Here is a 25,596-nt window from a genome sequence, read left to right on the forward strand (position 1 = left end):
AGCAACTTGCTAGATAATGGCTTAATTGAGTATATGTTTGAGAACAGGAAAAAATAATGTACACGTGTTTTGTTATATCTGCTTAAACTCAAGTTTTCCTAAAAAAACACCCGTCTTTATGTGTAACTTTAGCGATAAGATATTATAAAACTTCGAATGTCGATTTTTTTTAGGAAAAAATGAGTTTAAGCAGATATAACAAAACACGTGCTCATTATTTTTTGCTGCTTTCAAACATATACTCAAACCAGCCATTAACTAGCAAGTTGCTGGAGCATCACTTTCTATAGGAGTTGGAAGATTTAGTAACTTTTTAGTACTTTGGAGGACAATTTCTCCCAATAGGTTGAGATTGGGCAGCTAAAAAAAAATACGTGTTTGTTATTTTAGACTACTCTATAACATATATAAATATGAATCAAATGGGAACCGGACAGTTGGGTACCTTTCCTTGTAAGTGTCAGAGATAAAATATAATAAAAATAAAAAAACTTACATAAGTAAAATAAACTAATTTTTAAAAAGCAAATTTCAATAATTTTCATAAAAAGACACGACTGTTTACCTTTTTTCTAATGCAAAAAAAAACTAACTATAGCTGACAATTTCGAAGTACGAATTTGTCTTAGAATTAATCAATTACCCGTTTGTCCCTTTCCGACGTATTGGTATGATGGAAAGGGACAAACGATGATTAGCGGCATCGTAACTTTGGTACATGTAACGGTGGTCGGTGGTTTGGTGGGGGTTAATCTTTAGTACAAATAACAAATCTTACGACCTTTTTGTTCTTAATATAGGTGAAAGAGACAGTAAAGGCGGCTGAAGGCGCGTCCATCAAGATCAGAACCGAACAGGGCGGGTACAGGCTCCGCTGGGTGCGCCGCTCACCATGGTACCAGATTTAAGTGCACAATCAACGCAGTAAGTGGTAGTACCAGTTCTATATTTGAACACTCAACGCAATAGATGAATGCGTGGTACCAAATCGGAACGCACACAATGTGTAATGGATGTAATAGATGAATGCGTGGTACCACTTGTAGTGAATAATCCTTTACCATCTTATTTTCACGGAAACGGACCAACGTGTAATGCTATTTCAGTCAGTACAAAAAGTTGATGTATTGTGCCCTTAAAAGTACCTACCTTATCGTATTTTTTATACAACATGATTTTGCTCAGCCTACAACTTATCTGCTTTGCCCAAAGTAAGTTCGCCTTTTGTACGTTGTATTTTTTGTGCGCAAGAGATTAAATAATAAAAAAAATACTGAGGTTGACTGAAGTAGCATAAATACGAACGTTTCCGAGAAAATACAATGGCAAGGGATTGTTCATTACATCTGTACCAGATTTAAGTGTACAATCAATGCAATGGGTTTAAATAAATAAATGGGTGGCGGTATCAGATTTAAATCTGCACAGACAATAGACTCAATAGATGTATGCGTGGTACCATATCGGAACGTATACAATGTGCAATGGATATAATAGATGAATGCGTGGTACCAGATCGGAACGTACACAATGTGCAATGGATGCAATAGATGGATGCGTGGTACCAGATCGGAACGTACACAATGTGCAATGGATGCAATAGATAAATGCGTGGTACCAGATCGGAACGTACACAATGTGCAATGGATGCAATAGATAAATGCGTTGTACCAGATCGGAACGTACACAATGTGCAATGGATACGATAGGTGAATGCGTGGTACCAGAATTAATTCTACACGTTTAATGCAAGAGGTTAACACAAGCAACCTAATTAATATGCAACTTAATTTTACTTACATTTTACCAGTTCTGTAAAACCATAGACAAAAATATTAGCATTTTGTGTTAATATTTAATATGTCAACATAGTTTGAATCAATATGACGTATTCACTCTCATTTTAATGTGGTATCAAAGAAAGCGGACTAATCTTTTCACAAACGCATTAACCTGTGGTCTACCAAGCTGTCATAAAAAGCATTCTTCTGTCTACGCAGGCCGGATATTACCGGCCAATTGTTTGTTGCCCCCGTCTCCCGCTCCACACCCGCGCGGGCCGCCCCTGATTTGTTACGACGGAATATTTTTTGCACCTGAGCAAATTCGCAGTAGATTTTTATTTTACAAAGTTTATTTTGATTAAAAAAATGCTTTTCGACTGGGGTTAAAATTGCCGGAGATCTCCGTACGTAACAAATATGGGGCACAAAATACTGAACGTAGATCTCCGGCCAGGGCAGATAGAGGGGTGCTTTTTTTTCTCAAAACCTTGACAAAAGTATATGGTTTTGTTGGCCGGAGATATCCGTTCTGGGTAGACGATAGGTTAAATGGTCATTCAAATAAGTCATTAGCTTTTTCGATATATTTTAGCATTCATATTGAACTATATCGTCTTAGTTTTGACGTTCAAATCTGTTGTGTATGTGGAGAACTGAAGAAGTTGCATAATATTTATAATAGTTGTAGCTTATTGATTGTATCTTAGGTTGTCATGCTAAAATGAACCTTAATGTTGCAGATTTTTATCCATTTTTATAAAGCAACATGTCTGCTACATTAAAGTTCATTTTTGTACGTTCGATTATGCAATTACTAATATTTTAGTAACACTTTCATAAGTTGAATTTTTTTTTTATATTTGTGTTCGTTCACCGTCAAGATAAATTAAACTTTATATGTACCCAATAAGGTTACATTTCGCTTGACGGCTGTATTTTTTTACAACGAATTATTTTTTGAACAAAGTGTGACGAGGAAAGTAAGTGCCATGTGCTAGTGCTTTATAATGTAACCTAGGTTTAGAAATAGGTCTTAATTAAATGTCTTCGAACACTATTAGTATTATTATGATTACTAAAATACAGATCGACACAAAATAGGTATAACTTAATAATTTTTTGAGATTTTTCATTGTTATTTTTTTTTGTGTCACATACCTGGCCTAGTGGGTTTAAATCTTGGTAAGGGCATTTATTTGTGTGATGAGCACAAATATTTGTTCCTGAGTCATGGGTGTGTCATTCTAAGTATTTATAAATATTTATGTATTTTATTTATCGTTGTCTACGTGCTCACAACACAAGCCTTATTGAGCTTACTGTGGGACAATTTGTGTAATAATGTCCTATAATATTTATTTTATTATGCTGTTTTTAAATAAATATTTAAGGATTAATTTGGCAGCTACAAATTTCTTTTTTATTAATGGTGTTCGAAAACCGTATATCAATTAATATCCTGTATTTTTATATACTAGAATTAATTAATAATTTACAAGAATCTGATCTATTCGTGCTATTTCGTAATATAAAGATATATGCGTAACATACAATGCAATGTAAGTATAATTATACTTCTCGACAAATATTGGTACAAAAAAGGTTATCGACCCCTGCACTTTAATTTTTTTTAAATAAAATTATTTAATTTACACTGCAGTGTCAATGAACTTTTTTGTCTGTGTTGGTTGAGAAGTATACATAGTAGCAGGCCCTTAAATATCCACCCTATGTCTTTAAATATAAGGTTGAATTTTAGGCGCTTTGGTTACATTTAAGAATGAATCTAGTTAGTAAGTTCTGACCATAGGCTGCGGTGACTGCTTACCATCAGGCGGGCCGTATGCTTGTTTGCCACCGTCGTGGTATAAAAAAAGTGAGTTATATGGTGGATTCATTTTGTATTGGACAAAATCAGCTAACAAATAACAGTTTTAGTTTTTGTATGGTTTTGTAGGGCTTTTTTGTCTTCCCAATACGTTGATGTGGAAATTATATTGCTAAAATATATTTATAAGAAAATCTTTGCCTTAAAGCCTCTTTCGCAAAGTCTGAGTACCGTATCGGATAGCTAATTAACAAATAAATTAACTGCCAGATAAAACTTCCTACAAAACTTAGCCCTTTGACGACCGGTTTGGCCTAGTGGGTAGTGACCCTGCCTACGAAGCTGATGGTCCCGGGTTCAAATCCTGGTAAGGGCATTTATTCGTGTGATGAGCATGGATATTTGTTCCTGAGTCATGGGTGTTTTCTATGTATTTAAGTATTTATAAATATTTATATATTATATATATCGTTGCCTAATTACCCTCAACACAAGCCTTATGGAGCTTACTGTGGGACTTAGTCAATTTGTGTAATAATGTCCTATAATATTTATTTATTTATTTATTAGCCCTTTATTAGTTAAGCTTATTTGAAGATTGTGAAATGCCAATAATGACTTTATTCGTCAGATAAGTGGCAAGTAGCTTATTCAGTACTTTACTTGGACATCGTGAAACATGGCTTTAGACTCCGAATATAATATATTATATGTAGTATGTACTGTGAAATGTTACATTTCTGTTTTCTTTGCCGATTACCTAAAACAAACTTAGAAACAGCTTTAAATGCTGTGAAAAAAGTGAAATAATACCCTTATTTATTTAAGTGAATAAGAGCATACTTTTTATGGCAAAAATTAAATGATTTGACAAAATGAAGATTCTATGTTCTCTTAAGGTCCAATATATATCATTTGAAATTTGAAAATTGTGTGAAATAACGACCTAGTGTCCCAAATATAGGACATTCGTTTATTTTAACCTCGTAAGGTCCCAGGTCCTACCTATAGGACTTATTCAGTTCGATGAAATTTAAATCATATTATTCAAGTAGGACAGAGTTGCATTTGTTTTGTTTCGTGCAATTTTCAAGCAAAATAAAATCTACTGTATTCCGTGCATGATAGGTTCAAATTCCAGTGCCAAATTTTGGAATTGTCATTTCTATGGCTGGGCCTTAAGAGGTTAAATTGCCAGGCCCCGATATAAAGTTTTAGTTAGCTTTCCTGGGTCTTATTTAGTCCGGAAACCTGGACCGTGTGAGCTGTTATGATCGTCCTAAAAATAGGATATTGGGTTACATTTTTATGTTATATATTTACGGTCTTTCGGCCCGATTCGAAGAATGAAATACGATAACGATAAGTTCTGGTTTAGATAAGTTCTCACTTATATATCGTTTGTATGTCGTATAATTGACAGAAGCAGCTCGATTCGGGCAACCAATGTCACTTTGACGTTAGAAATATCGTAGATAGATCTTATTCGGATCACAGCGGAATCGAAATAAACGTCAATTTTGACATGTCGTTAAATAAAATAAAAAAATAAAAATTCATTTATTTCGGACAATAAGGAATCCATATACCTATACAGCTTATAACTAAATTACAATAATAAAAATTGAAAAAATTTATAATTATTATTCAATCAAATATACTACAGCTTTAAAAATAATAAAATTAAATTACAGTTAAAGATTTTTCCAAGATCGTAAACGTGTCTTAATCATTCTTAGAATCGGGCCGTTTATTTGGATCCTTTCACAGTGCTAGAAAATAAACAGTATGTCTTCCGGTTGTGATGCCCCTTATATGGTATATAATGTACTATTGTACTTAGTATTTTACAGACTGGCTCAGCCTCGCCTTATCATTCACCTTGAGAGATTGTCTTGTACAGTCAGCGTCAAATACTTTTTAGCAACCAAAGTAGCCAAATAGTTCGGTACACCATATATTTAGTATGGTGTACCGAACTATTTGGCTACTTTGACAGCTACAAAGTATTTGACGCTGACTGTACAAAATGAAATAATGTATATTTTTGTATGATTGTGTGATTGGTATACTAATAAGTATAGGTATGGGTCTGTATATATTCTGATTTTGCAAGCGAAATTAATCGGTTTTGATGTCCTAAATAAATGACAATGAATCTGCTTAATAACAGTCAATATGGAGTTAATTTGTTTATGAATAATTAACTGTATTAATTATAGAAGGGACAAAGAATTTTAGGATCTCATTCACATGGAATCCAGTAAGTGGAAACGAATATCGACAGTCGATAAATCGTGTTGTGTGTCGACTGAGTAACATCCCTAGTGCGCAAAACGTTCAAGTTGATACACAAATGTCTCTGTTTGACCCAATGGTTGACTGGTAGAGAATGCCTTTCGGCATTAAGTTCGCCATTTGTACATTTTTCTTTATGTGTGCAATAAAGTTTAAATAAATAAATAAACAAGACCAAGTGCGGGTAGTTCGAAAAACTCGCGCGGCTAGAAGATGTTGATATCAATTTTGCCAGTCTTCTCCGAGACCACGGGGACAACGCCGTCCTCGAAACGTCGGAGGTAAATTTAAAACTATACGTGTTCAAGTCCCGTTCTATAATTTAATAATTGTAAAAATCGTGAAAGTTTAAACTAAAATCTGACATTTTGGTCTTGTTATGCTTTATGTCTTAGTTAACTTTTGGTATGCTGATCAGTGCATACCTACATTTAACTTAACCACGTCACATAATATTAACAGATTAAGAAACAAGCCAGGAGTCAGAGGAGACTGCAATGCATTCTCTGTTCCTGTGGACCATTAATGTCAAAAAGTACCTACTTAGGGCGGCATGTATTGCAACCCTATGAGGTACAGAACATTACGGCCCAAATAATCTGGAATTTCCTGGATTCAACGGGCATTAGTAATGAACTTTAAAGGGCTGTCACAATAGATCACTGATTGGTCGACGTGGCAATCAAAGGCCCGCAACACCCCAAAATAATAAAAAAATTTTTTTTTTTTTTGAACAAGCAAAATTGTCATCAGCATCATCGTCATCATATCAGCCTTTTATCGCCCACTGCTGAGCATAGGCCTCTCTTCCAGTACGCCACTTGTCCCGATCCTGAGCTAATCGCATCCAGAAGTGTCCCGCAATTTTCCGAATGTCGTCCACCCAACGAGCCAACGGACGCCAGGGGCTTCTTTCATCCGAAAGCGGCCACCATTCCGTTAAAATTGTACAGTAGCATATCTAAAAGAAAGGTTGACCTTACTTGCCGAATGTACTATACTTTTAACACATTCATCTCAGAGCTATGGTCGTAGCGCTACGTTGTAGCCGATAACATTGGTTTCCTGGTATGTAGCGGAAATGCTTCGTAGATGCAAAACGACGTGTCGTGATTGGCGCTGAATGGGTTAATAATATTTATTTTGTGTAGAGTTTTTATGTACACCGTACCTAGACTTATAAACTTGTCAACCAGTAAATAATGGCGAAATATATATTAAGTACATTATACATAGTAAATAGATTTAAGTGTATTTAATATAGAAGATTATTTAACTTAAGGTAGGAACTGTGCTAAATTGACACTAAATTTTAATAATAGCGTGATTTATTAATATTTTATAACTTTTTGTTGCCTTATTGATTATTATTTATTCTAATAAAGGATTATTTTTACTTCTGGCTTTTATTTCCTTTATCTTATTTTAATTTTGTATCTTTTTGGGTACAATTGGTAGAACATAACACCTTACACTTGATTTCGCTCTTTATCGTTGGTCCATAAGGTTTAATCTTGTTTGCGCATAATATTTATTTCCATAAAGTTTTAATATAGGACATAAACAGACATAGAAGTTTTTGTGGCAAAATAAAGTGATTGACAAAGTCAAATATCGACATGTCTATTATCGATGTTACCATAGCGTTATAGATTTTTTTTTTATACTACGTCGGTGGCAAACAAGCATACGGCCCGCCTGATGGTAAGCAGTCTCCGTAGCCTATGTACACCTGCAACTCCAGAGGAGTTACATGCGCGTTGCCGACACTAAACCCCCCCCCCCCTCGTTGAGCTCTGGCAACCTTACTTACCGGCAGGAATAAGGCATAGATATTTTTAACATTGTATAAAAAGATAGCTACCGCGTAATACACAACACATTTGATATCTTCTTTGATACATCCATTGTAGTTTTCTTAAATTTTGACACTGAATTCTAAAGTTTACGTTGTTATTTTTAAATACTTAACCTTTTCACCGCCACCGTCGGCTATGGCCGACATCTGAAAGGCTTGCCAAGGACGCCAGCAACGGCTACAGCCGACAGTTTCGCCAACGCAATAGGGACTAACGCGGGCCTCCGTAAAGTTCAATTTTTCAATTTTCGTGATCGCCTGCGTCCGGCGCACGGCGTGTTCCTTCGCCGTCTGGCGTTCAAAAGGTTAATATATGTAATAAAGAAATTTTGGTCGGATTTGTAATTGATTTGCATTCTTGATATTTCCCGGTAAATTATATCAAGTAGAATTTACATGACTAATTGATGTTATTTGTCGATGTTTCATTTTCTCAAGCACTCATTTTTGCCACAAAATCTTCTGTCTGCACATAAAAGAGACCTATTCAAGTAAAAAAAGGGATAGTTTCCACTTGGCCTAACAAGTAGTTTTATTTCCAAACTAGTTACTTCATCGCAATTAAATTTTAGCCAAATGGTTGACTAAATACGATGCCCGTAGGCATTAAGTCCGCTAATCTAAGATTATTGTTAGATGTGCTGAATTGATAATATAGTAGATTAAAGAAATATATTTATTCTTATACTTGGTTTTATTTCTAAATGGTAATCAAGACAAAAACACACAGGTAATGGTAATATTTAACTCGTATAAAAAAATATCTACAGCCAAAATCCAGAGGAAAATGTCGCTATGAGCGTAGCGGGTTTGAAGGTTTATCCGCTTTATATCGAAAAGTGTTTCCTTGAACTCATCTAGCGGGTCGCTGCTAGTGAATGTGTTAACTGAGCGCGAGCGTAGCCGCGGGAATATTCCTAATAGCAGGTAACTTTTGAATGCCAAGAAGACATAAAGTCGTAGTTTCTAGTCGACCCCTCAGGGCCAAAGACACCTATAGGTGTTATGGCGGACGCTGTCAAAGTAACCTTCACACTTTTGAGTAAGGTTTACATTAGCTCCCTTGCGCCCGGGAGTTCGAGTGATGTTTGTGTTTAAGGCATATTCTATGGTTGACGTAACTGGTGACCGAAGAGCTGGCGGCTTCCTCGCACAACGTATCAGTATTGGGATACAAGGAGGAAATGCCGCCAGCATCCTTGGTACAATGCCTCAAGGGCCTATTTTAGATATAAGCTAGTTATAGTAATCCCCTGTATATATCCATTAAGTATATTGCTATTGTAAATAAAGTGTTCTTAAAGGGTTAAAATACATACAGATTAAATAAAATATAAAATCTTTATTAAATTAAATTACAAATGGCACTTGTACACATTATAACTTATTTCTACGTACAAATCTTTGGTCCTTCGTCAGTGGTAGTTTTTCCGTACCCAGCGCATCTTCGGGCCGCCGCGCTGTGAGCGGATTTTGACCGATGCGCTCGCAGCCGCTTTTACTACGTCTTGGATCTGCACAAAATAGATGAATATGTAATACCTGTTGAGTCTGTTGAGTATTGATATCTGACATTTAATGTAAATAAATCATAAATAAATAAATAAATATATAGGACATTATTACACAAATTGACTAAGTCCCACATTAAGCTTAATAAGGCTTGTGTTGAGGGTACTTAGGCAACGATATATATAATATATAAATATTTATATTAATTAAATACATAGAAAACACCCATGACTCAGGAACAAATATCCATGCTCATCACACGAATAAATGCCCTTACCAGGATTTGAACCCGGGACCATCGGCTTCATAGGCAGGGTCACTACTCACTAGGCCAAACGGGTCGTCAAATGTAACATATTAAGGATTTCACAAGGGTCAAAAACCGGTAACTTTTTATGAACCGGTTTGTTAAATAAGACTAGTAACTCTGTGAGCTGTAGAGCTCGAGTTAAGATTCTTTGAGACATTATCACAGTGTACTCGCAAAGGTCTTAAGTGCCATACATACTAGTGACGCTTATGACCTTTATGCCAATTTCCGCCATTTTGAAAATTTCCCAAAAAAACTAATCGACAGAAAAAATTGATCTACCTACTGAACTTGCTTACTAAATTTCACGAGAATCTGTTGAGAATTAAGACCTGTAAGGAGAAGATTCGGACATGCGAAAATAATTTGCCCGAATCAAAACGGAGACCTTCGCTAACGCTTCGGTCAACCGAGTCAAAACGGAGCGCTTCGGTCAACCGAGTCAAAACGGAGCGCTTCGGTCAACGGAGTCAAAACGGAGCGCTTCGGTCAACGGAGTCAAAACGGAGCGCTTCGGTCAACGGAGTCAAAACGGAGCGCTTCGGTCAACCGAGTCAAAACGGAGCGCTTCGGTCAACGGAGTCAAAACGGAGCGCTTCGGTCAACCGAGTCAAAACGGAGCGCTTCGGTCAACCGAGTCAAAACGGAGCGCTTCGGTCAACCGAGTCAAAGCGGAGACCTTCGCTATTGCTTCGGTCAATTAATCGCAGTTAACGTACGACATTTCGTTGTCTGCTTAAATCATTTTATTGTATGCGATATCTTATAATAGTTATTATTTCGTTGTAAAAAAAAGTGGCTGTGACATAACCGGACAGACAGACGGACATGACGAATCTATAAGGGTTCCGTTTTTTGCCATTTGGCTACGGAACCCTAAAAATGCTTGTAAAATTGAAAGTGTAAAAGCTGGACTGAGAACACCCGAGAAATTTTAATAGCGAGGATGGATTTGTCGGCAACTTAGGGGTCCAGTCAAGTGATCCAGACGTTGAAGCCAAGGGATGTGTCGGTGGATATTGTGAGTGTTGCGTGTTGGATTATAGTAATTTACATATGTGTAATGGGTGGTTTGAAAATGTGATGTCTATGTGTAATGAATTTGAGCTTTTTCGTAGACTTATCGCCGGGTAATAACACAAATTTCTGTTTCGAAATTTTGCTGGGACGTTTTACGGGATGGGAGTCACCTGTGTCGAAACGTTGGTAAATAAAGGTAAAATAGATCCGTTCATAAATGTGATTGAATATCTGAGTCAATTAGCTTAATATGTAGAATATTCCGTTAAACTTACACTCATCATCAAATTCTGAGCATTTCCTATTAGCATGTTCATCGCCTCGATGTCTTCTTCAGAACCTGGAAGAAATCACATTCATTAGTAAGATTCAATTACACTAATGAGAAGGAAAGCATAAGATATTTTTTTTTCTATTAGTTTTCTTTGATCTTTGAATTACGACTTCATAGATCTCTGGACCCGGGTATGTCCTTAAACTACGTCCAAAAGAGAGGTATGGGCATTTTGAATGTCATCTCGCTTTGTGTGGTAGGGCACAGCCAGTGGATGTCATTCCAGATCTAGAGCAGAGCCCAACTGGAGAAGTACCTCCACCTTACAGAATACAGCAGCCAAATAACACTAGACCCTACTCATAGTGTTGTGTTCCTGCCGGTGAGTAAGGTTGCCAGAGCTCAATGAGGGGGGGCGGGTTTAGGGTCGGCAACGCGCATGTAACTCCTCTGGAGTACAGGCGTACATAGGCTACGGAGGCTGCTTACCATCAGGCGGGCCGTATGCTTGTTTGCCACCGACGTAGTATAAAAAAAAAAGATCAAACTATAATGGGACAACCTTACTGGCACTTGTAATTGAACTGAAATGATCATTATACAACAATTTAGAGAACTATAATATTCATTATACAACGACTGAGAGAAGTATTCCAACCGTATCAGTCATCGAATTCAACCTCCCCCACCCTGCTATGCCTACCTACATGCGTTAGAAGACGTATTGAGTTGTCACGACTTACCTTGGTGTCCTAAGAAAGATCCCTTGACTGTCGTCAACATTTTCAGCTGGCCGCTGATGGTGGGGATTTGGTCACACACTTGCAGCAGATTCTGTAAATAAAATTAATATTAGTCAACTTAAAATATAAATATCTACTTTAGCGAAATTGTATAATTTATTCGCGACTGAGAGGCGGCATCTCATGGGATACCGTGACTATTTTCTTAGATGTCAACAACTTCAGATTTTTTAGAAATAGAATAATAGTGTTTGATCCTAAAATTAGTAGTGACCTATAGGGTCAGCAGACGGCCAGTTTTCTCGCTAACCTCGCTACCTTGTCAGAAGCGACTACTATCGCCTTCCGTCGTTGCTACTCGCTTTACACTAGTTATAACTAGTGTTAACAATACTGACCGTTCTTCTCGTCATATTCATACATTCTCGCCAACCGCGCTGTCTCGTGAGAAGCCGCCACAATTGCCCTCGACCTTAATATCTCGTATCATAGTGTAGTACGACTAGTGATAACAGTAGAACTAAAACTTTGGGGCAATAGCTATAGATTCAGTCAAGGTATTAAATATCGATACAGACAGTGCCAAAAATATGTATACACGACCTTATTGCCCATGTATTAAGGTGGTGTGTACATATTTTTGTCACTTTGTCCGTATCGATATTTACCTTGGCTGTACAACATAAATCGCGCTTTCGTGGCCCAAAAAGATGCAATATACGTGCTATAGCTAGGCTTCCTCCATGGGAAAGTGTTAAGAACACTTCAAGAGTCAAAAAATACTTACTGTACAGTCAGCATCAAAAGTAGTGTATCAAACAACGCGTCAAAAGTATCAACTATTTTGTAATAGCTTAACAGAAAGTGATGGTAAGTGGTGGTAACAATTAAGACTGTAAAAGATATACTTTTGAATGTGATTTTTTGAGATTTACATGTATTTGGAAATGGAATGGCCGATACTTCTGGCGCGTTGTTTCAATACGCTACTATTGATGCTGACTGTACCTAGTCTTTACATACTAATTCTATTAACAGATGTTATCAAACATCGCAATCGTTATGGAACGGAATCCGAACTAAGAACTTGACTCCAAAAGTAGCTCCGCGACTGGAGGCTGTAGAACACAGCGCCAGAGTTCAAGCGGCCAGATTGTTTAACAAGATGCCTACAGATTTTAAAGTTTTTAAAATGTTCCGCAACATTTAGAGATAAGTTAAAATTATATTTGTTAGAAAATAGTACATTACAAGCGAAAAATAGGAAATTAGAAACGAGTGGCGATAAATTAAAACACGTTTTACAGTACGTATGGCCCTTTAAATGTTCGACACAGTAACGTAATATGCTAATTTTCGCACTAGTGCTATAAAGTAGCACCATATGTACTGTAAATACTGTTATGACATTAGTGATTTTTAATGAATACATATTATTGATTGTCCTGACATTATAATACTTATTATTTTCAATTGATTTATGAATTTGCTTTGGCTTGAAATGGTTTAATGTCCTAATATATCTTTTTTTTTTATGACACAGTAGGCAAACGAGCAGACGGATCACCTGATAGTAAGCGATTACCGCCGCCCATGGACACCTGCAACACCAGAGGTGTTGTAAGTGCGTTGCCGGAATTTAAGGTGGGGTGGGAGTACGCTCTTTTCTTGGAGGTTTGAGTTTGAGTTTTTTTTTATGTTTTGCATGCCTTTTTCTTTTTCTTATTGGTATTCTATTGTATAGGTGTACTCACTAGGTTAATATTAATTGTATATATGTATAATGAATATTCAAACACGATGTAAATTGTTCTTGAATAAATAAACTGAAACTGAAATTAGGTACTATTATTATTATTTATTATTTTTACATGCACACTGACACACGCACACATACACCCCCCTCCCCTCCTCCCCTTCCCTACTCCCCTCTTAAGTGAACTGGAAACCTGGCATCTTTACCCTGTAAGTTTATTAATTTTCTTTTCTATTTTCTACTCAACTCATCGTGTAGTAATATAGCATTTTCTGTATTTTAAGTTAATCTGTATCACCTTTGTTAGTTAAGATACTTTACTGCGGAAGAGCGGTGTCTCTTATCACAAGTATCTCTGAATACTTAAAAAGAGACATCTACCCTGTTATTGAAAAAAGCATGTATGCTAACGAATAAATATATTTTTTTTATTGTAGTTTGTGGGCCTTTGTGTGCCACGTCGACCAGGCATTGATCTATTGTGACAGCCCTTTAAAGTTCATTACTGATGCCCGTTGAATCCAGGAAATTTCAGATTCTTTGGGCCGTAATGTTCTGTACCTCATAGGGTTGCAATACGTGCCGCCCTAAGTGGGTACTTCTTTTTGACATTAGTGTTCCACAGGAGCAGAGAATGTGCATTGCAGTCTCCTCTGACTCATGGCAGAGCCTGCATGTCGCATCTTGTTTCTTTCCAATTTGAAACATATGTTTGTTCAACTTACAGTGTCCAGTCAAAATTCTGGTCACCGCGCAGGCTTTGTGTCTTTTGAGCCCTAGAAGCTCCCTAGCAGTTTTGCTGTTGAACCCTTTGATTAGAGCTTTTGAGTGTTCTTGTCCGTTTACGAACTTCCACTAATCGTTTGCCCTTATTTTTTCTAAATTGCTGAGCAGAGAATATGCATCCCGTTTTGTGATTCCACAGAATGGTTCTGGGCCGACCAGGGGTGTGTCTGCGCCCTTTCTAGAAAGTTCGTCCGCTTATTCGTTTCCGTTAATGTCGGAGTGCCCTGGTACCCATCTAAGTATGACTTTGTTGGAGTTAGCCAGTGCATTGAGGTTTGTTTTACAGTTCTGGACTAGTTTTGACGTTAACTAGGTACTAACCGTTCTTATTCTCATATCCGTGCACTCGAGCGCCAGTTTTCGCGCCAAACGCGCCACTTCGTGGGAAGCGGCGACGATCGCCTTCGATGTTGATATCACCTCGCGTTTCTTGTCTGAACATGGAGAAACAAATTAGTGAAATAAACTTTTATGTGTAGCAAACATAAACATCGACAATTCGTTATAGTTCCGAACTGGTTTTAATATGACCTTGACCACTGACGTAAATGTACTAGACAGGCTATAGGGAGCGTGCATGAACTGTAGGAGGTAGCACAGGAGCCGTCAGATTTTTGGCGCGAGGCGTAAATGTGATGTTTATTGTTCCGATGTAGCCCACAAGATGGCAGCACTTACTATGCACAAGAAAACACGTGACGTGTAAATAAATGTACATGTATATGGTTCCGATTTAGGTCACAAGATGGCAGACCCTCCAACGCGCACAGTCTCTATCGGGAACAAATTGTGTCCGGTCCACCATTTTTGGTGTTTGACGTCTGTCACTAAGCTAAAGAATAAGCGTAGCTACGTAGCTAGCCAGAGGCGAAACTGTTATGACAACTGTTCATTTTCTGCCTACATACGCACTAAAGAATCTAGATAAAATGTATTTATTCCTTACAAGTGTATTGAAATTGTTTTATATATGTGACACTGACTATGTGAAAGATTATAAAAATAGTCATAAAATCCAGTCTATTTGACTTCAATACTCATAGCAATTTTGATCAAATCGCGCTTATGACAAATTAATACTCTCTAAATATAAGAAAAATTAAAATTTTTGAAAAAACCCACGACGGTTAAAACTTAGTTGAAAAAGGATGCTCAAATAAATGTTTACTGCAGCGCCTTCTGGTGAGTTGTCACCGTAACACCTAAGAACATGCACCAATCAAACCCGAACCCTTCTCTGAAAACCGCATCAAAATCGGACTAGTATTTTTTGAGAAAAATGGCAACATTGGTTTGCACAAACATCCTCTCACCCCGAAGGCATATACCGTCTCTGTTCCGTCGTGGGTAAAAATACTCTTTAAAATAAGAAAAACACTATATAAAGAGTAATATATCATTTATACCTAGATATTTTTGTAGCAAGAACGTTGACGTCTAAGTGTTTGACAAAATAAAAACATCGACAGTCAACGTGATAGAGGTAATACAAAGAAAAATATAGGGTAATAGGGTGCGTTAAAAATAGATAATAGTAACAAAACTATAAATTTATTTATATTTTACATACTTTAGAAAACAAATTGAAACCCTTTTGTAACTTTCTTTCTTCGTGTCACTGAATTAATTCTCTCATAAGTCACTCCATGATAAACACACACCCAAATTGTCTTTCAAATTGACGCAGAATGATACAACATGTATTATAATAAACCCAATTTTGATCCCATAGCAAATCTGTGTCTGTGTCTCTGTATATGGCTACAGTGTAGGTGTATCTTAGTTTTTTATTATTAACGGTATCGCACTGATGTATTAATGACCCTCTTTCTCTTTTACTTAAATATATACATAATTCGTTGAAGTAGTAAGTATATACTTATCGATAACAAGATTGTCGATATTTTTATTGTGGTAAGCACTAAGCACATTCTGTTCCTGCTAGAAAAATATCTAGGTATAATCATTATTGTGTATATATTCTGCAAACAATTAGGTCATCAATATTACCCACGTGTTACATCTGCGAAATCTAATCTATTAGCTATTTTGAATTTTTTTTTTCCGTTACATCTCGCCAGTAGTCGGAGACGTACTAAATGCAATGAAGTGCCGGCTGGATCCCTTTGTTTGACATTATTATTGAAAGTCATAATGTAATGATAGTCAGATTATCATTAGTCATAATTCAGAAACCGTTAACCTTTCAGGATTTTCGTAAGTTTATCCTATAGATAGGTTAGGTTAGGTTTGTTTCATGCCAATCCAGAAGAGTTACGCGTTTCTAAGAAAACCCAAGTTATGACTAACGAAAATGTGGACAAACAATACATTATGACTTAAAACTTTATGGGAAACATTAGAGACGCAGTGCCGGCACTTCATTGAGGTGCGGAAACATTTTGTTAGATGCCGACTCTAGTATATACCTCAATGACCTTGACGATAGTCTTGGTTGGCGCACATCTCATGCACGACTTTTGTTTCATTTCGCATGCACCAGCGTGAGCATTCTCCAAGGTCGTATCAAAATAAGACCGAAATCGTAACAAGTTAAATCTGAATCGGGCTCACGGGCACGTTTGGAACAAGGCTTGGAACCGATTTTAAAAATAGCGGTAAATACCAGTTTATATCGGTTTTACTCCCGTTCATAAGAACGCGAACGCTTTAAGGACTTTATAGTAACATAAATAAACCGGTTTATTCGATGAGCGATATGGGACGGCCGGCCGATCTGGTGTGCCGCGTAAACACAGACACTGGCATAGGAAGGAACCGGTTTTTATTGTTCTAAACCGGTTAATCTGACAAGAGCTTTTGGAAATGTTCTAAAACCGGTTTTTAAATAACGATTTTACGAACGAAACCGAAATTAAAAGGTTTTGCGCCAAGTACATGATAACGGTTTGGATATTTCACCGGTTTCCGAGCCTTGCTTGGAATAATGGAATCTATGTTATTTGAATTATTTATGGCGGTCTCCAGAGGGTTTTGTGACTGTGACTGACAGGAGACTTTAAAAATTTATTCCAAGACAGAAACAGTTAATGTGGTAAATATGAAGTGCAGTGAAATTGAGATTTGGTGCGTTGTTGTTATTTGTGTTACATGCTTCATTCCATTCTGATAAGTGCATATTTTTTTGGAATCTCCAATTTAATAGCTGAGCTAACAGATAACCCTTTAAAGCGCGTAAAAATTAATCGAGGTAGTGAGTGCCCTCTCAAAAAGATCATCAAAACTTATTTTTAATTATTATTTTTATTTTTATTTTTTTTCATTGCGAATTAAAGGGTTAAGGCTATTCACACATTGACGTGAAATGCCGTCACCACACGGGAGCAAATCCAGGTATCAATGTGTGAATTGCCTAATTAAATGATTTGAATTATTCCTATGAAGCCAATCAACCCAGCAGCCGGATGAAATTGATTCGATATCTTTTAATTCATACCCGAGTCTTCCATCCAACGACTAAAATGAGCGTTCTGACCAAACTCTGGTTGAAGAAAATTTTACAAAATAGGTTAATAACAAAACAAATGATAATATAAATATAATCCCAAATTACAAAAATTCCTTAAATATATTCCCAAAGTACAAAAATTTGGACATAAATATACGCAGGTTAATTACGAGTTTTTTTTCTTTTCCAGGCTTCAGCTCATGCAAACTCTCCGGCGCAAAAGACATAAATTTTAAATATTCTGACGTTCAGTCTCGATTGTAAGTGAAAAATAAATAAATAATATAATTGGAACATACCGTCATGCATATGGTCCGATAGTTTGGCCATGAGAACGGCCATCCGCTTGGCTACGGCGACAATCTCGTTGTCCCGGGCGGACCACTCGCGGACCGCCGCGTGTAGGTTGAGGGCTGCGTTCTAGAACATAATACATTTTACAGTACATATGTTGCTACTTTACCGCACTAGTGCGAAAATTAGCATATTACGTTTCTGTGTCGAACATTTAAAGGGCCATATGTACTGTAAAACGTTGTACGATACATGTGCGAATAGGTAATTCGCAACTCGTGTCTATTTAAAACACTCCCTTCGGTCGTGTTTTAATTTATCGCCACTCGTTTCGAATTTCCTATTTTTCGCACTTGTATCGTAATGTACTATTACAGTACATATGGTGCTACTTTACCGCACTAGTGCGAATATCAGCATATTACGTTACTGTGTCGAACATTTAAAGGGCCATATGTACTTTAAAACGTTGTACGATACATGTGCGAATAGGTAATTCGCAACTCGTGTCGATTTAAAACACTCCCTTCGGTCGTGTTTTAATTTAGGTATCGCCACTTTTGCGCTATAGCCAGGGTAGACTGCTTCCATGCCACCATGCGGAAGCGCTGCGCCTCCCTGGTGCGCAGGGTGAGGGGCAGCTCCAACAGCATTCTGACAATGATTGCGAGCAGGTTCGACTGCGCATATATGAATCATTGTTGCATGATCCAACTTAATAAAAATGTTATTTATGATATTGATTATTAATGGGTATTTTTGTGTCAGTTATGTGTAAATGGTGTAATATAAATAAGGTGTGTATAAGAATAGTATTTATTTGTGGTATAATTTGTAATTGTGTTTTTTTAATTTCATTTTATTTTATTTTATTTGTAGTTTTAACTGTAAGATGTATATGGACCCTGTCTGAAATAAAAGAATTTTATTTTATTTTTATTTAACCGTCAAAAACGTCAACGGACGCACGTGTCTACAGCCCAATATCAACCTTCGTGCATTCAGATAAGATTCACGAAGCCGCGCTGCACACCATAGGCGTGGCGTGGTAATCAAAGGGCTAAAGCGCTGTATGATTGATACCTTCACCCAGCACGGAATGGAGACAGTATATGTGGTAAATCAAAAGGCTTCTTTATGCACAAATATCTCATTAATGGATTGAGAAATTTAGTTATGGCATGGTATGTGACCGCGACCGGCAATACGTCCAAGTTTGTCGCTAACCATAAGAACGGCTTGACAGGTTATTCGTTTAAAGATACAAGCAAATCTCGTCCTTATGGCAAGCGACAAGTGGGACGTTTTTGCGGGCGCGATCACGTACCTATTAGGATTTTATGATACACAAGCCTCTGATGATGAGAAACTGTCTGATTTTTTGATGAATGTTGAGATTAAAAGTATCTATTCCAGTCAAATCCATTTTAGTACATTACGATACAAGTGCGAAAAATAGGAAATTCGAAACGAGTGGCGATAAATTAAAACACGACCGAAGGGAGTGTTTTAAATCGACACGAGTTGCGAATTACCTATTCGCACATGTATCGTACAACGTTTTACAGTACATATGGCCCTTTAAATGTTCGACACAGTAACGTAATATGCTACTTCTCGCACTAGTGCTATAAAGTAGCCCCATATGTACTGTAAAGATTATTTATTGTGTTGTATTATAAATATTACATATCCAGTAAAAAGCAAACACTTACGTATATCGGCTGATCAGTTTCACGCTGTTTCTGGAAGATCATCTCTCCGCCGAGCACCGATTCCACTTCCCCTGTGGCACGCAGAATCTGAAACGAACAATCAAAACCAATAAACCAATTAGAATCACGTAGATTTTTTTACTAAAGGAAAAATTTAAAAAAATACCGTTTCGAGCAAGACTTGATCTTGCGACCTTTTGGAAACCCGATCCAATCGCTTTTAATCAACAGTGTTAACCCATTATACTTACTTGCGTATTTTTACATGCAATTAATGTTCCCACCCTCACACCGCAAAATACGCAAATAAATATAACAACCCACCACCATAAGTACAAAACTCGACACGTGTTTCGCCTCTCTACGAGGCATCCTCAGGAGATGCTGGAGATGTTGACGGTCTGACGCCCGACAACTGAATCACCGAACATTTCCTCACCGTAAAATGTTTTCTAAATGTTGTTTTGATAAATATGAATAGTTGAATACCCTGAGAGAGTTCACTGCTTAGTGAAAATCTAAACTTGACATTGCCTCGCAACTTGCGCTTGTGTGTACAGCGGTTCTCTGCGTTTTTGCCGAATATTGTATTGCCGAATCCTGCAATACAATTTTCGCTGAATCTTTTCGCAGAAATTTCATTTGGGCGAATTTCATTTCCTAACTTTACATAATTCAACCTAACCAATCTAGTACGGTCACGTCAAAGTCACACTTCCCTAATATATGGGCCATAAGGTCGTGTATACATATTTTTGGGAAAACTTATTCTGCCAAATGAAATGTCTGCGAAAAATTGGTTGGCAAGTGAAATTCGGCAATACAATTTTTGGCGAAAAGGCAGGGTACCGTGTGCAGCTCGTTAGGGCTTGGTTTTTAGTTTGTTTTAGCATTTAGTAAATTACAATACTATTCCCACCTCAGCGATGTTGTCCCTCCAGTCAGGCAGCTTGCTAGCTCGCAAGGTCCGCGCCGGCTCAGCCTCTTTAAGCTTCTGCTGCGCGGCTGTCAGCGCTCGCATGAGCTCCGGGTCGCGCTGGGCGTTCTGCGACGACATGCTGACATTGATCACGCGGTGGGCGAGCCTGGAAAGAACGGTAGGGTTGAGCAAAGGATTTACAACTGTAACATATTATCTACTTTATTTGTTAAGGATTATGAGATTAAAAACTTTGTCACCTGTTGTTATTGACTCGAAACATATCACTGCAAATATTTGCTGGTCAGAAAGAAAATGGATATAATAAAGACTATCGAGAATATTCATACAAGGTCGTCTAGCTGATGTTTTTTTTATTGTAAAATTTGATATTTGTCCGTTATTATTTAGTGAACGAAAACGTCGTGATTATTCTTCCTGTAGGTGAGAAGGTCATATGTATGAGTAACTTAATTTATTGTTCGGTTCGGGTTTGAAGTTAACCGAGAAAGCGCTAAGATTATAAGCAGGAGAGTTAAACTAATTCTACGATTTACACTCACGTGTTTTAGTTACCCCTGCGACGTTTCGGAGAGCCTAGGTCTCCTTTCTCAAGTACTAAGTCTAAGGCCTGAGCGAAGCGGAGCGTTCGGCGGGGCGTGCAGCGTGGCGTCGGGCTCACAAGTGATGTGAGCAGCGTGCACTGCGGCCGCTCCTATACGTTTGCATTTGTTTAACATGCACGCCGCACGCCCCGCCCCGCTGCACGCCCAACTCGAGCGTCCACTCAGGCCTTACACTAACATTAATAATAAGTCTCACGGTAGTTTAAATTCGATAACTTACTTCCTGATAGCCGTAGAGGTGTTTGAGCACTTTTGTAGGTCGTTTTGATGCGCGGTTGATTCTTCTTTCATACGCTGCATTGTTTCCTCTGCAATAGAATTTTACGATTCATTCATAGTACTCGTGTATGACGTTGGCGATTTCGTGTGGGTAATGGTATCGTACTCATAATGTCAGCAGAATAACACATCCTATTTCCTTATCCTATTAAATATGTATTATAGAACATTATTACACAAATTGACTAAGTCCCACAGTAAGCTCAATAAGGCTTGTGTTGTGGGTACTTAGATAACGATAAATATAATATATAAATATTCATCTTCTTCTGGACTCGGCTAGAAAGAGCTGGAAGTAGCCGCTCGGGATCGCGCCAAATGGAAAATTCTTCTGCGAGCCCTATGTCCCTAATTTGGGATAACAGGATTACATCATCATCATCATAAATATTTATAAATACTTATATACATAGAAAATGCCCGTGATTCAGTGCTCATAAATGCCCTTACCAGGATTTGAACCCAGGACCATCAGCTTCATAGGCAGGGTCACTAGGCCAGACAGGTCGACAAAACCACTTGGTTAATACCATACCGTTCTTCAGGAGTTTATTTAAGGAAAACATCGTGCAGGAATCGGACTTTCTAAGTTCGCAAGAAGTTTGTCAGATGACAGTCGCTGTCGTAAAAACCAATGCCTGCGAAAGTTGAAAAGTCTCTGTGCTCCAGGGATTGGGTTGCGGAAAATTGGAACCCCGAATTCCCTTAGGATAGTTTCTAGTATTTAGGTAGTTATGTTTTAAAATGTCGTACGCCGGAAAGGTACATCATAGCTGCTACATGTAAAACACCCTATCACCTGTACTAAATGTATTTTACACCTATGATGACGAAATAATAAATGATTGATTGATTGATTGATTGATTGATTGATACAACTGGAAAAGTGCTAAAATGAAAAAAAAAATAGTGTAAGGCCTGAGTGGACGCTCGAGTTGGGCGTGCATGTTAAACAAATGCAAACGTATAGGAGCTGCCTTAGTGCACGCTGCTCAAATCACATGTGAGCCCGACGCGACGCTGAACGCTCCGCTCCGAGCATCCACTCAGGCCCTACATTTAGGGTGCTTACCTGCAGTTTGTACAAACTGCATGGGATCCACGGCCCGGTCGCACAGGTCTCGAACCTTGGACAGTGACTGCGAATACTGCGCCAGCTGCGTTCTGTACTCCTCAACAACCGCCTGCATCACACAAAACATATTACTCTTCTTATAACCTAGTAATAAGACATTGAAAATTGCTAAATGAGGTTTAATAATGTACATTTTATTCGCAGAATCAAAATAATACAACATACATTCTTAAAACACTTATATAAACGCATCACTAAGAACTGCTATAACGAAATGTACTTGCAGATATGACGAAAAAAAAAGTCGAAGATATGTTTACAAAATATTTCTATTGACAAAATTGTGTGAATTGTGTTTGATTTATTCAAGTATGTTGTTTTCGGACACACCAAAACACATGGGCGCCGGCAGCAGGGTGCAAGGGGGTGCACTTGCACCTCCCTGGCAGGAAAGAAAATAAGTAAAATAATTACATGTTTTTTACACGTCTGCACCAGCATTAGAGTTGGACCAATATACGTTTGCAACGATTTAGATAGCATAACTCGGGACTATAACACAAGAAAAAATGACTGCATCGATTCCTCTATTACATTTATTATGCACCTCCCTGAAAGTAATCCTGGCGGCGCTCATGCCAAAACATGCTTTTAATCCTATTTTTAGCTAGGTTGATTGAAATCATTCTTAAAAAGCGCCTTTGTTAGGGCCTTAACTTGTATTGAAAATCTGTCACATCTGGATTCAGATTCGGATAATTTTGAACTTATTTCGATTTGAATAAGTTCTAAAAATTTCTTACCGTCTCAGTAGGATGCATGACTCTCTTTTCAGCAGCTTTCACCAACATCGGAGCCAACAATTCCGTCTGAAAATATACTTCATGTAAACTAAATTATCGTTTAACTTTCCTCAAATCTCCTTACATAAATGAAAATATAAGACCATGCAAAAATAGGATTTATTCGACTGCTTTTTGGCCTCAAACTACTCCAAAAATAATTGTCAAAGAGTTCAAACCTGGTTGGTGCATTGATGCAGCTCGGCACCATCACCGCCCTGTACATCGGCGACAACTCGTGCCGTCTTTGTCACACGGCCCAGGTGTGCGAGGAGATCAGCTATCTTCCGCTCTAGTATGAACTTGCGTTTCGCTTCATCTGGTCAGTAAAAAGGAATATGTAAGCAGTTATATTCTAGCAGTAGTTTCAATTATTTTATACTACATCGTTGGTAAACAGGCATACGGCCCGCCTGAAGGTAAGCAGTCTCCGTAGTCTATGTAAGCCTGCAACTCCAGAGGTGTTACTCCGCACTCTCGTTGAGCTCTGGCAACCTTATAGTTCTATATTTTCCATAACTATCTATGCAGGGTTGCTAAGGTAGGACTACGTAGGTAAACTTTGGCCCCCTTTTTACATCTTTTTACCTCCTCACCAGATTTATACTCGGAATTGGCTCCCAGAATGACTGTATACAAAGGGGTAAGTAAGACCAATGGGGTGAGTGAAATTATTCGGATCCCTTTGTTTGGCATAATTATTGAAAGTCATAATGTAATGCAGGTGAAGCTAAAACAACAGTTATGTCTTGGTTAAAACATCTTAGTTATAATGAAACAGAACAACTAATAGCAGCGTTTTACCTTACAATAAAACGCTTATTAAGCGAAATACCTTATTTGAAGCCTATTTAATATTTGAGAGTGCGATGCTGTTTGACAGATGACGTAGCGGTTCACTATAGGCTGACACCTACCCCCTGGTACTCGTATTTCAAGTTTCAACCCCTCCACCAGGCGCCCGTGGCGTGCGGCCGCGGAGCTCTTCATTGGGTCTCAAAATATAAATAAAACGAAGTTGCAATATACCACATTCGAAAAAGATTTGAATTTTATATTATTTTTTATTTCGTTTTCAATATGAAGAGACATACCAGTTGACCTGTGTGTATAGACTATAGATGTTGCTTAGTGCAACCTGCATGGTAGGAGAAAACGCAGTGAGTTAAAAATACCCTCGACGGGCATTATATAAGTGATTTGGTTTATTGCAACTGAGTGTTGTAGCCACAGGCGAATATAAAAATATAGGCTTCAAATAAGGTATTTCGCTTAATAAGCGTTTTATTGTAAGGTAAAACGCTGCTATTAAGCTTCTGTACCGTTATTTGAAGCCTATTTAATATTTGAGACGTGTCTGTGATCGCCTGGTGGTCAGAAAACGCCAATGTGATTAATTTATACTGATATGTGAAAATGGTGGAGACAACAAGTACAAGTGTACTTAACAATCCGGGTACATGGATGAATGTGAAAAGGCTTAAAGTGTGCAGTGACATATTTTACTTTACAATGTTATTTATAGATAGGACCTATAAATATAGAAAACTGTATGTTTATTAAAATAAATTATGAAAACATAACTATACTTTTTATTTTATCCATCCAAAAATAACATTGAGATCATTATATGTGTTTCAATACTTTCAATTGATTTCAAGGTCCACATTCTAACAAACTGACTCGTATTCGACCTTATATTACCTTGCCAAAAAGAAAATAAACTTGATTATTGACACTTTTAAGTGTCTTTTACCCAGATATGGTTACCAAATATTGGTATTTACTTATGAAGCAGGATACAATTTAACTTATAGGCTCACAAAAACGATTTTTATATACATTTTTCAGAGCTTCGCTTGTTTGTTTTCCAAAAATCCTACAGTCTTAAGGGCAAAGTAAATCATATGAAAAGTGCACTTATCACAACATGCAATATTGTCTATTATATTGTAGAAGTAATCAGGCTCTCGGACAATTAATTCATGGATTAACATTAGCTGTCCTTATTTTCCCGCTTTTGAACATTCTTAAATAACAAATAGACAGTAAGTGATATAGTAGGTTAATTTGGTAGCGCTATTAACAGCTTTATGTTACTCATCCAAAAGAGTTCAACCCGTTACCACTCTCACCGTTGTAGTTGTGTACAGTGCATAGCCATTCAGACTGTAAATAAGCTGGTAGAATATCCAATTTTCAATCATA

General features: G+C 37.5%; 2 protein-coding genes across 9 annotated transcripts in view; one reads left to right on the forward strand and one right to left on the reverse strand.

The window, feature by feature from the left end:
• The window catches only part of LOC133530513 (vinculin), a 66,277-nt gene extending 57,824 nt beyond the window's left edge, over positions 1 to 8,453 (forward strand). For 5 of the 6 annotated variants that reach the window (XM_061868436.1, XM_061868437.1, XM_061868438.1 and 2 more), the window contains one exon: positions 801 to 8,453. In XM_061868436.1, coding sequence (XP_061724420.1) covers positions 801 to 908 — 108 coding nt within the window. In that variant the 3' untranslated portion in view covers positions 909 to 8,453. The remainder of the gene's footprint in view (positions 1 to 800) is intronic. The other variant, XM_061868441.1, reaches the window with a different exon arrangement.
• Positions 8,454 to 9,095: 642 nt separating this feature from the next.
• Positions 9,096 to 25,596, reverse strand: part of LOC133530516 (talin-1-like) — a 108,444-nt gene continuing 91,943 nt past the window's right edge. For 2 of the 3 annotated variants that reach the window (XM_061868442.1, XM_061868444.1), the window contains 6 exons: positions 23,568 to 23,707; positions 23,350 to 23,415; positions 22,544 to 22,655; positions 21,413 to 21,500; positions 20,567 to 20,732; positions 19,595 to 19,734 (listed from right to left, as the gene is read on the reverse strand). In XM_061868442.1, coding sequence (XP_061724426.1) covers positions 19,618 to 19,734; positions 20,567 to 20,732; positions 21,413 to 21,500; positions 22,544 to 22,655; positions 23,350 to 23,415; positions 23,568 to 23,707 — 689 coding nt within the window. In that variant the 3' untranslated portion in view covers positions 19,595 to 19,617. Of the gene's footprint in view, positions 9,283 to 10,885; positions 10,951 to 11,627; positions 11,719 to 14,490; positions 14,604 to 17,937; positions 18,059 to 19,594; positions 19,735 to 20,566; positions 20,733 to 21,412; positions 21,501 to 22,543; positions 22,656 to 23,349; positions 23,416 to 23,567; positions 23,708 to 25,596 lie in introns of those variants that run through there. The other variant, XM_061868445.1, reaches the window with a different exon arrangement.

This window comes from Cydia pomonella, chromosome 23, assembly GCF_033807575.1.
Source record: "Cydia pomonella isolate Wapato2018A chromosome 23, ilCydPomo1, whole genome shotgun sequence".
NCBI classification, from domain to species: Eukaryota; Metazoa; Arthropoda; class Insecta; order Lepidoptera; family Tortricidae; genus Cydia; species Cydia pomonella.